We start from the raw sequence: 12,411 nt of genomic DNA, 5'->3' as shown, positions 1-12,411 counted from the left end.
TTCTGTGGAATGCTGTTGGTGAGAGTGAACGTAGATTCAGCAGTTTTTCTGTCAGCTGCATAACGGACTGGAAATAATTGACCGGGACTAACATTTTGTGTGTTATTGTAGTAGTCTCCAGTGATCGCCTGATTGACGAATGGCTCATGGATCCCAGGACCTACAGGTTCAAGCTAAAGTATAAATAAGAATAAAAGAAACAGTCAACTGAACAACAATAATAACGAAAAAACAGAATAAAATTAAGAAGTAAAACAACTATTCTGCTTTATATATAAGCTTCCATGCCACATTTGAGTAATTTTAAGAAAAGTCACCTGTGACTCCATCATCCAGGGAAGATTAGTTACTTCCTTGTATTCTTGTATTCCGGTGTATTTGTAAGCTGAAAAAATAGGGATCTTCCCTGTTGTATTATAGAGGGTTGCATACTTTACACTGTCCTCATATCGCTGACAGATCATTTTATAATTACTGTACTGTCTGGTTGTATCCTTCGGAATGCCAGGGATTTCCGGAGGCTTTTGACTAAAAAAAAATTCACCGCATTTACTGAATTTGTCTACAAGTTCAGATGAGATGCATGAAAAACCCAGAACCAGGAGCAGCACAGAGACGCTCATGACGAACAGCCTCATCTTCCCTTCAAACGAGAATGTAGTTTTACGTGTCTCTGCTTGGATTTAAATGCCCCTATCTAACACACAGAGACTGTTTTGTAGCAGGAACAATATTTTTGAACCCTCATTCACACACCCACAGTTTCACACATCTAAATTCTGTAAACTCAGGTCACACTTTCTGAGAAGCTGAGTCAGCAAACGTTAGTGTTAAGCTTTCTTTTACACCTTTTGAACTGTGAAATGGCCCAAATATCCCTGCATCCTTTCTCATATCTCACAGTCTGATGCTTTTTATGGTTATTATCATTCAATTAAATGTAAAAAAAAAAAACATTTAATGTATTGAAATAAACCTGAAATAAATAAATAAAAGTGCTTTAAATGTTCTTTTTAGAAGAACCACTTTTGGTTCCACGAAGAACTATTCAGTCAAAAGTTCTTTAAAGAACCATCTTTTTCTTACCTTTTTATAATCTGAAGAACCTTTGCCACAAAGAACCTTTTGTGAAACAGAAAGCTTCTTCAGATTTTGAAGGTTCTTTATGGTACCATTTAGAAAAAAAGGTTCTTCTATGACATCGTGAAGCACCTTTATTTTTAAGAGTGTATGTACAGTACTTGAGTTAAGAGTTAGGAGGAAACATATAATTTTTAAAAAATGTTTTTGAAATACAAAAATACAGTAAAAACTGTACAGTTGTGCAATATATATATATATATATAGTAATGCCACGCCACGCCAGCAGAGGGAGCCCTTACCATGTACTGTCTGTTACCGCTCCCTCTGCTGCTTCTTTGGTGTCTTCCTGTTTGGCAGCCATTTAAGGAGGGCCATGCCAAACAAGAAGTTGCGAAGTATTGTTTTGCCTGTGCAGACTCTACCAAGCGTTTTCCTTCCTTCCTTCCTTCCTGTTTCTTTGTGATTATTTCCATGGTCTTTGTTTTGTTTCTTTGCCATAGTTTTTGCCTTGTTTCATTGCCTTGTTTATTTGTTACTTCGGACTACTCTCTTGGATTTTGACCTTGGACTGTTTACCTTGTTTTATGATTGTATCGCTGCCTGCCTCGACCCACACTAGTGTTTTGGATTACGCTTTTTACTTGCCCTTTGATGTACTGTTTGCTGGTGTTCTGACCCTGCCTGTCTTGACCACGATCTGTACAATAAAGCTCACACTTGGATCTATTCACGCTTTTGTCAAGTCCCGTTACAGAATACTTCGCCACCCACAGATCCAGCAGCTTCAGAATACAGATCAACCATGAACACAGCAGTTCTTCACCTCCTCTGCCTGCGTCAAGGTAATTGGGCTATAGAGGAGTATGTGGAGGATTTTTGTAATTTGTGCCATATAGTGGACTTTAATGATGTTGCCCTTAAAGTTTAAATTTTGCAACGGACTTAAGGGCTGTTTATATGACCTGATGCCAGATAACAAATGTTCGGCTACACTAGAGGAATATATTGACAGTGCACTCTGGTTGGCTGGTTCACCATTTACTGTGGGAATTGCTAATGAGGAACCCTGCTATCCCCCAGTATCTCCCAATTTTTCTGTCATGTCTGGAATAGTTAACATCATGCCAGAGCCCTCTCATGCCATACCTGCCAAGCCTGCTCACGTCATGTTAAGCAAACCAGAGACCTCTCATGCCAAGCCTGAAAAAGGGAAAGCCTGTTCAGGTTATACCCACCAAGTCAAAGCCTGCTCAAGTCATGTCTCCCAAGCCAAGGCCTGCTGACTTCAAGCCTGCAAAGCCACACCCTGCACTCGTCACATCTGCCAAGCCACAGCCTGCACCTGTCTCGTCCGCTCCAGGGCCTGCTCACACCATGCCACCCTTCCTGAGCCTGCACCTGTCATGGCCGCCCTCCCAGAGTCTGCTCACAAGATGGCCGCCATCCCCAAGCCAGTTCACAAGATGGCCGCCCCATCTGAGTCTCAAGCCAAGATGGCCGCCACACCTAAGGCCAAGGTCATCCTACCTGAATCTCGTCCCGACATGGCCTCCATACCCAAAGCAAGTCAAGTGATGGCTGATCTTCTGGTGTCAAATCAGGTCAGAACTGCAATTTCTCTGCCAAGTCAAGTTACAGCTGTGTCTTCTGAGCCTCGTCAAGTTACAGTTGTTCTTCACGAGCCAAGTCGAGTTACAGTTGTGTTTCCTGTGTCAAGCCAAGTCACAGCTGTTCTTCACAAGTTAAGTCAAGTTACTGCTGTTGTTCTCGAGTCAAGCCTAGGGATGTAACGGTATGAAAATTTCCTATCACAATTATAGTGACCAAAATTATCATGATTATCAGTATTATCACAGTATTGTTAAAATATGCTGGAAATGTTCAAAAAGTACTGACACATAAATCACTTCAAATTTTATATTTAAAATTAACAAACAACAAATAAAATGACTTTTTGTTTACCTAATCAATAAAACAGTAACAGTATTAATGATGTCCAGATTTTAAATGACAACATGAATAACGACATATATGGCGTGTTCAGATATCTAATTTAAATGATCAAATAAAGCTTTGAAAACATTTCATAAAGGTAAACCTCACATTTCAGTCTTTAAATAAAGAAAAGGGTTAAGTCAAAATTATAATTGATTATATATATCTGCACATAAATCTAGATAATTTATCTGGATTGTTTAAATGTGTAGAATCCAAGCTTGTTTTTAATCAACTGGTCAAAATTTATGCTACTGCAGGGCATGCAAATTTGGTATGTTTTTTGGTCAGACAAAAACTGCACACAAGCTGAATGTAAATGTAAGTCTCTGTAAATCCACTGTATGACACTAGATGGTGCTAATGGAAAAGCTGAATTACAGCTGTTTCCTGAACTCCGTGGATGAAGCAGCATTGCGTTCAAGAACACTAAGTTTGAGGGCGCATATGTAATATCTGAGGGAGGGCAGAGCTTTGATCACTATGTATTTGGGAGAGCAAACCCGCTGCAATCCGAGAGATTCGTGCTGGCACCCTCTCGTGTTACAATAATGCACTCTTTGCATTTGCTATTAAAATAACGCCAAAAATAACACCCTTTTAAAACATCTAAGCTTTTCCGCTGTCTTTTCACACAAAACCAAACTACTGTGCGTTCTGTGTGCAAATGGGACTGTTACTTAAAACTGTGCTTTATGCTGTATAGTATTTATTTATCATCAGTTGTTCAAATCACCGTAATTGAATATGGTTATAATGATAATTAAAATATGAAATGGTAATACTAACCATGGGGAATTTTATCATGCTTTATCGTCAAACCGGTAATCGTGGCCACAGCTGATCTTCCTGAGCCAAGTCAAGTCACAGCTGGTCTTCACGAGTCGAGTCAAGTCACTGCTGATTTTCCTGAGTCAAGCCAAGTCACGGTAGATCTTCCTGTGTCAAGTCAAGTCACGGCAGATCTCCCTGAGACAAGTCAAAAAACAGCTGCACTCCCAACAGAGCCTCGCCAAGTCCTATCTGACCTTCCAAAGCCACGTCGCGTCTCAGCTGATTGTCTAGAGCCTGGTCTCCGTCCCACTACCTGTTTTGCCTCTGTTCCCCCACCCTCTTGAACTGTTGTTGCTTGAGCGCCAGGAGTCGCTCCTAGACGGAGGGATTCTGTAACGCCACGCCAGCAGAGGGAGCCCTTACTATGTACTGTCTATTACCGCTCCCTTTGCTGCTTCTTTGGTGACTTCCTGTTTGGCAGCCATTTAAGGAGGGCCATACCTGACAGGAGGTTGTGAAGTATTGTTTTGCCTGTGTGGACTCTACCAAGCGTTTTCCTTGTTTCTTTGCGATTTATTTCCATGGTCTCTGTTTTGTTTCATAGTCATAGTTTTTGCCTTGTTTCATTGTCTTGTTTATTTGTTACTTTGGACTGCTCTCTTGGATTTCGACCTTGGACTGCTTACCCAGCCCATTTTGTTGTTTTTAAACACTACAGTGTCATCCTGTAGGTTCATGATCAAAAATGAAAGTGTGAACAAAAATAAAAGCAATTAAATGTGTTAATGTGGAATTTTTACGACCCTCTCCGTCGACGGACAATGTTAAAGTCTAGCGCAACCTCTGATATATATGATATATATTTATGTATGTTAGGGATGGGCGATATCTTATCGTTTGCGATTATGCCGGTAAAAAAAAAAAAAAATTCTCACGATAACAATTAGTCTTCCCCCCGATAATAACGATAAAGTCTAGTTGTTGACATATTTCTATGTGCGACAGTATGGAGTGACATAGTGAAGACGGACGTAAAACTAGTATATCGCTAAATGAGGAGCTACAATCTGAAACTGATTTGGTCAAAACTGTGCAGTGTGACAAAAATTGGTCTGAGCCTTGAATAACGTTAACTGTACTAGTAGCAAGTATTGATGTCACAATGCTCAATATAATATCGAACCGTTCGGTACGACATCCACGGTTCAATGCGCACTTACGAATTACGGTTTTTCGGTTTTGCATTTAAATAACTTACTTGTTTTATTTCTGTCGGAATTTGCTGTGTGTGCGCCCGCGATTCCACGTGCTGAAATGAGGAAATGCTTCCGTTTATATTTGATATTATATATCAAAAACATTATAACTTATTTTAAATTCACAGCATCAGTCGAGTGTTTGAAATAACTTCCTTATGTGATCTGATGTGGATTCTTATCACAGAATGAGGCCCACAATAAATCTCATATTTAATGTATGTCGATTAGTAATGGTTTATGAAAATACCCGAGATGGCTTGAAGAACACAGATAAGTCCTTACATTTCATCATTCAAAGCGTTTAACGTTATATCTTGTTTTTAATCAGTTACAGCAATAGCGATGCTTTTATCCATATTAGAGAAACTGGAATTAGGGATGGGCGGATCGATCCTGAAATATCGATACTTTCGATACTGACGTTGTATCGAAAGGATCGATCCTCACATAAAAATATCGATGCATTTTTTACTGTGCATTTTTAACCATTAATTTTATTTATTTTACAAGAAGTTTGGTGCATAAAATAAGCATCTAAGATGAACAATAGACTATTAACGAAATATTGTGTAGGATAGAACTATTTCTCATGCTCATCGAAACACACGCAAATGCTGTAAGACAGAACCAATCACAGATAGCGTTCGCTGCTGACGCTTCATTCAACATTGATAATAATCAGAAATGATGTTTCTTCCTCTTCTTCTCATGGCATTGAAATAATAAAGCATTATTTAAAAAAATGTTTCTTGAGTAGCAAAGTATATTAGAATGATTTCTGAAGGATCATGTGACACTCTGGAGTAATGATGTTAAAAAAATTCAGCTTTGATCACAGATGCTTTTTAAATTACATTTTTCAAAATGTATTACAATAGAAAATAGTTATGTTCATTTTCCCAATCTTGCTGTTTTTACTTTTTTTTTTTTTTTTTGTTCAAATAAGTGCAGCCTTTGTTAGTATGGTTAAAGACACATTACAAAATCGTACTGACCTCAAACTTTTGAACAGTATAGTGTACGTGAAATATTTGTTTTAATTAGGCTAGTTAGGCCTTTAGGGGTACAACAGCCTGGCAGCTTTTTACACACACACACACACACACACACACACAAAAAAAAAAAAAAGAACACAGTTTGCAAGAGTAACCACAGTATTTGTAGTAAAACTGCAGTAACAACAAATTTACCATGGTTAACACTCTCTTTTTTGGCTTGCTTCCTTTTACCATGGTAAACACTACAGGAACATTATTTCAACCATAATATTTGTAGCAAAAACCATGGTAATAATAATTAATAATACTAATACTATTATATATTATTATTATTATTATACATTTTAGTACTTATGTAACCTTTGTACCTTATCTACCCTTAATGCGTGTGTACTTGTATGGTACTAGTATGCTCCCTGGCTTTTAGGGGTATTTCTGTGCTGTGTCTGAGATGTTAGCATGTGTCTAATAAAATCGGTCACAAACATGATCCCAGCACAATCTAATGTGCAGCGTCTTATTAACTCACTGTCATGCATTGTGTGAAACATATTTCTTCTTCCTCTTCAAGTTTTGTCAGTTTACTCCACTGCTAAAGAAATTTTTAAGCCTCTTAAAAGTCTAACAATTTTGGACCTTAAGACCTCTTTTAAGGGTTAAGATGCTTTCTGAAATACTTTTTTCTTTACTAGGATCTTTTCTCTAATTTTAAGAGGAAACACCCACATTTCTACAAATTTTCTTAGAATTTTGTCACTATAGGAGCAACTCTTTGCACTAAGAATTTTCATGAATACGGGCCCTGCTTTTGAAAATTTATTCATCTCATTATTTCAGCATTCTGTAGCCATTAGGCTGTTATTTAAATTCATCATAATATTTTATATATTTTAATTAAGTCCTTGATATTGCAAATAAAATTATATATGGAAAATAAAAACCGCTCTCTACTAAAGATTTAAGATTATTTTGGTGGGTTTTGAGATGGATGTACTTGTGTAGGTGGGTTCGGGAATGCAAACATTTGGAAACCACAGATTTAGACAGAGAGATGATTCTGATATGACAACATTTGCACAAGCTTTATTAGAAAGAAAGGCAATCATTTACAAAGAGTCCATTTATAACAGGGTCTGGGCTTCAGACATTTCTATCAAAATACTGTTGACAGCAATTAAAACATATGATAGTTAGGATAGTTAGGATATTGCAAAAGCTTAACATGGATTCTGACAGCCCTCTAATCAAACATCACAAAAATGATAATTCAAGCAGTGTTGGGCAAGCTACTTGGAAAATGTAGTGAGCTAAGCTAACAGTTACTCTTCATTAAATGAAGCTTAACTACACTAAAGCTACAGCCTTGGGTAATGTAGCAAGCTAAGCTACAGCAACACGGCAAAAGTAGTTTACTACATCTAAGCTATTTTTTACATTTTCATTTTTCTATTGAACCAACATCATACCAAGTCAATGCTCTCTCATTGATCAATTAAATTGTCAGTCATACAGGCATAAAAGTCCAGTTTAATTGTTTATTCAACCACTCTTCCAAACCAATTTGCCAACAAAAATCAGTATAATGTACAGGGCTGGGTTTATCTCATATTTTGGGGGGTTAGGGGGGGGGTTGAATTCTCTCATGAAAAACATTTTTTTTTTAAAACAATGGCACCTGTTTCAGAATGTTGAATGAATAAAACAGGGAAAACACGAAATTTTTTAAATAAAATAATTTATACATATAATTGAATAACATAGTCTATATATGAATGGGTGTTTGTCAACTGATTGCATGCCATCAGAGTTTACAGTGTTGACAGCTTCGTAAAAAAAAAATAGCCTAATGGAAGTGCTGTAGTTTTGCTGTATATAGCTACTGAAATATGACAGACCGCACAAAAACAGCACTTTAATTTACTGCCATTTTTAAAGATAGTAATTGATTTCATGAATAAAAAACAAGTGCCAAATGTAAGCCAGATTTGGCCCAGACCCTGTTACTATCTGGGAAGCAAAGCTAAATTCTATTGTAAATTTGTTAACTGACAGTAAGAATATTTAACCGAATCAAGCGGCTATTTTCGTTTGCCGAAGTTTTTTTTTAAAAAACATGCTAACATAAATTGTACGTCTTTGAGAGGAAAAATTAAACCCGACCGGTCACGGCGGCTAGGCCTACAAGTCACATTTTATTATATTCTGAAATGAACAGGCCTACAGCGTAATGTTATAATGTTCCGACATTATTTCCCTCACTCCACAACAAATCCTTTAACTTTAACCGTATTCAGAACCGAATGAGGATGAAAAAATAAATAAATAAATTTGCCTAAACAATCCAAAACAAATTTAAAGCGAAACTGAAAGTAAAGTTGGGCTTATGTAGACTACCTCTCTCGCCACAAATACAAATGTTTCCATATCTGCAATGTATTTGAAGCGAAAATATTATGCATTGGGTAAGCTTTGTACTTCATGCACGTCGACGGAAAATATCATGATGAGCAAAAATGTGCCACGGGACCGGTGTTCACGCTGAACTGCACGTAACACACACTATTTAAATTGACTAGTGTAACTTTTGGGTGACTGTGTTTTATTTTTCAGATGAACAGGCTGCAGTGATAGTGCGCGATCAAACAGCTGAATAGCATATTCCGGCATTTTGGTCATAGTAAAGGCATAATTCGATACTGCAAAGTCCAAAGCAGTTTGAAGTGTCAAGAATATTAGTAAAGATTATTATAATTCGTTTAGACTAGAACACTGTTTAATTCTTATTTCGCTATGGAACCTGATCGTTTTTTTTTTTGTTTTTTTTTTGTTTTTTTGTTTGTTTGTTTGTTTGTTTGTTTGTTTGTTTGCTAAGAACGAACCGAAACATTTTGCCTTTCGCCATGAATTTGACAACCCACACCCACCCACTCCCCATCTCGTTCTTCTGAGTTTGAGATCTTCCCAGAGCACTAGCCTGCTTCAAAGAGTAAAATCAAGGCGCCCACCACTAGTTCAAGTTTTTTTTCTCAATACCGCTACAATAGAGGCAGTACGTGCATTGCATTCACGCGTTTGCATTGCAGATTATACAGTTTTCTGTTGCTACGTGGGCGCTCAGTTCAAACTGCGCGCCGCACTTCATTCACGAGAGAGGCGGGAGGATTAATACGGTTTGACTGACAGTTTAATGAGCCAATGGCGTCACGAGGTTTAGTAGCGGTGACGTCGCTTACTGACCCAGGATCAGTGATCCGTAGCAGTTATATTTCCGATTTGAGCTTAAAGTATAGAAAAATATATAGCTTTTAGCTTTTGTTGACGCTACCGCGCTACTTGATCAAAATAAGAGCTTAGCTACTGAAAAGCTATTTGATTCAGAAAACAGCGACGCTACCACCACGCTACTGAGAAATGTAGTTAAGCTAGTAGCGACGCTACTGCCCAACACTGAATTCAAGGATTTTTAAACCATCTGATGAGACTTTTTCCCCTCACAGTTGGCCTTAAACAGCTGCACATTTTTTACCCACTTTTTACTCAGAAATTGCTGTAATTCCTGCAGGCTCCCTTCTGTGATTGGTTCACGTTTTTTTTTCTCTGTTCATGCCCCAGTAAGCCTGAGAGACCCGCAGTCCTTTTCTGCTGTTATAGCAGCAGAACGCCGTCCACATGTAAGAGGGAATGTTCACTCTATTGTTTAGTCTGTTTTCGCCAGGTATAGCTCCAGTCAGCACATAGGCTGAAATGTTACCATTATTGTCAGAGCAATCTGTATTCATGCTATCTCTGGTCTTGAATTCAGTGCGATTCCAATCGCCAGCATTGAACCATTTATTCTGAGGCACAATGTTAGTGAGTGTGAATGTAGATTCGGCGGTGAAATTATCAGCTGCGTGACCGCTGGGAAATAAGTGTCCACGGTTCACGTTATAGTTATTTTCAAAGTAGTCTTCATCGATGGCCTGATTTCTATATGGTCTAACAGTCATGTTACCATCATGAGGATCGAGCTGTAGATATTTACAAGAAAGAGAAAGAGTTATTAAATACTAAAACATGAACGTTGCTCATTTCTAGAATAACCGACAAACAAAAGTCCTGTCATTTACTCATCCTAAAGTCATTAAAAACATTTTGCAGTTACATTTTAAGTAAAACATAAAATTAGAATAATTTTAATTGAGTTTGTCATATAACAGTCTATTAATGTCAAGCTCCTAATAGTAAAAATCATTTGAGTATCTGACTCCACTTGCTATTCAAGTCTTCTAACATTATCTCAAAGGAATTAAGCAGTTAAGCAGGCATTTATTAACTGATTAAATGTTGCATAAAAAAACTGCATATTTCTATATTCTATTGTGTATAAGGGTTTGGAAAAATATTAGGTTGAATAAATAATGACTTTTTTCATGTTTGGGTTGAAAGGCAGATGAATAAACTTTGATGTAAAACTTCTACAGAACAAATCATTAAAAGGAAAGAGGTGAAGAATGATTGATAAAACACTTGATGCACAATAACAGCAGACAAATGAATCATAAAACAAACTAAATCTTCACCTGTGGCTCGATCATCCATGGTATCCTTGGTCTTTTGAAATCTCCTTTTCCAGTGTATTTATAAGCTGAGAAAACAGGAATCCTGTTTTCTGTGTCGTAGAGAGTTGCAAATGTGTATCTTCTGATATTCTTTTGGGGACTATATGTTTGACAGATTTTTTTGTAACTGTCATGCTCAGAGATCGGATTCAGGATGCCAGGAATCACCGGAGGCTGTCCTTCAAAGAAAAAATCTCTGCATTTATCGAATTTGCTCACAACTTCAGACATGCCGAAGGGGCAGCTCAGCGCCAGCAGCACAGCGACGACGCTCACGATAAACAGCCGCATGTTCGCACACAACTAAATAACAAAAGTGGCGGTAGGGACGTAAACGCAATTTTTTTAAACAAAGAAAAAGTTCCCGCAGTCTCGCAGATCAAATGGCCTCTCCTCCTGCGCACTTAAATATTTTAGCAGCGGAGATGATGTTTAACACCTATGAACACACATCCAATCCTGCGAACCCAGAAACCTAAAATATAGAGCCTGTGTGTTATTTGTCATTCACACATCATCTATTTCATTACACGCTTGCAACACATCTACCACATTTGGAGTCATGCTTAGAATTCACCTAAACCGCAGTTTTTCACTTCGACTTGTCTTGGGTGACCTAATTTGTTTGTGTCACAGCTATTTCACATTTATGGGCACAATTTCTATATATTGTGTGGGCATCGCTGCCAATAGCCTTGTGGGCAGTACGCCGACATATGGTGCAGTTGCGCCTCGGGTGTCCCGAGATCGAATTCCGCCTCGTGGACTTTTCCCGATAACCCTCTCTAAACGATCCCAGCTTAGGAAGAAAGGTCTTATCTAGAGAAACGATTGGTTATTTTCGGAAAAAAAAAAAAAAAAAAAAAAAACCCAGACAATTCATATACTTTTCAGCCTATTATGCTCCTCTTGTCTAGCTCTGCGTGAACTCTTTGCATTCCGGTTTATGACAGTAAGGGTAGGTATTAAAACTAGGAAATCTAATTTTCTGTTTTTACCTTTTTTTGTAAAGTGCGTTTGACCTTTTTTGCATGTTCACTTTGTAAACACTGGGTCGGTACTGCAGCAATGTAGGACTATTTTTCACGAAGAGGTAGACAAGACAAGTGTTTAAGGTTAAAAAGCATCTAAACTGTAAATTTGTTTTGAAAATAACTGATTGTTTCGCTAGATAAGACCATTCTTCCTCGTTTTGAACCCTTTGAAGCTGCATTTAAATTGCATTTGGACTTGTGGGTACCATAGAAGTCCACTATATGGAGAGAAATCCTAAAATGTTTTCCTCAAAAAACATTTCTTTACAACAAAAAGGAAAGACATGAACATCTTGGATGACAAGTGGGAGAGTAAATTATCTCTAAAGTTTTGGTCTGGTAGTGAAGCTGAGCTGTTTCAAAAAAAAAAAAAAAAAAAAAATGCACTGACTGATCTTGAAATATATCAGCAGCTTTGTATTTTTTTTTTTTTTTTTTTTTTTTTTCACATTTATAGGCACATTTGTAAAATTACTTAAATGCCCTAACTTAACTACGACCTAATCCTGGCTAAATCTAAACCAGGCCTGTATGTTGGTGTGTATGCAGATGGGGTGAAGATGTCTTTGTTCTGAGCATATTGCACACCACTCTACTGCACTCTTGTGGTCTAACTAGACAGCCAGCTTACAGAGACTTCAAGTAGTTTACAATGATGCAATGAGAA

General features: G+C 37.6%; 1 protein-coding gene and 1 pseudogene across 1 annotated transcript; both read right to left on the bottom strand.

The window, feature by feature from the left end:
• Positions 1-5: 5 nt before the first annotated feature.
• LOC127159064 (endonuclease domain-containing 1 protein-like) lies at positions 6-763 on the bottom strand (the record flags this gene model as incomplete). The annotated part of the gene is made up of 2 exons (XM_051102003.1): positions 318-763; positions 6-173 (listed from the first exon to the last, which is right to left on the bottom strand). Coding segments are annotated over exons 1-2 (489 nt in total), but the record flags the coding sequence as incomplete, so codon positions are not given.
• A 6,399-nt stretch (positions 764-7,162) lies between these two features.
• On the bottom strand, positions 7,163-11,093 carry LOC127159063 (endonuclease domain-containing 1 protein-like; annotated as a pseudogene).
• Positions 11,094-12,411: the final 1,318 nt, after the last annotated feature.

The sequence above is a fragment of the Labeo rohita genome, unplaced genomic scaffold (assembly GCF_022985175.1).
Source record: "Labeo rohita strain BAU-BD-2019 unplaced genomic scaffold, IGBB_LRoh.1.0 scaffold_1888, whole genome shotgun sequence".
Taxonomy (NCBI): Eukaryota; Metazoa; Chordata; class Actinopteri; order Cypriniformes; family Cyprinidae; genus Labeo; species Labeo rohita.
The sequence above is the reverse complement of the archived record's forward strand: the minus strand, read 5'-3'. Positions and strand labels throughout refer to the sequence as shown.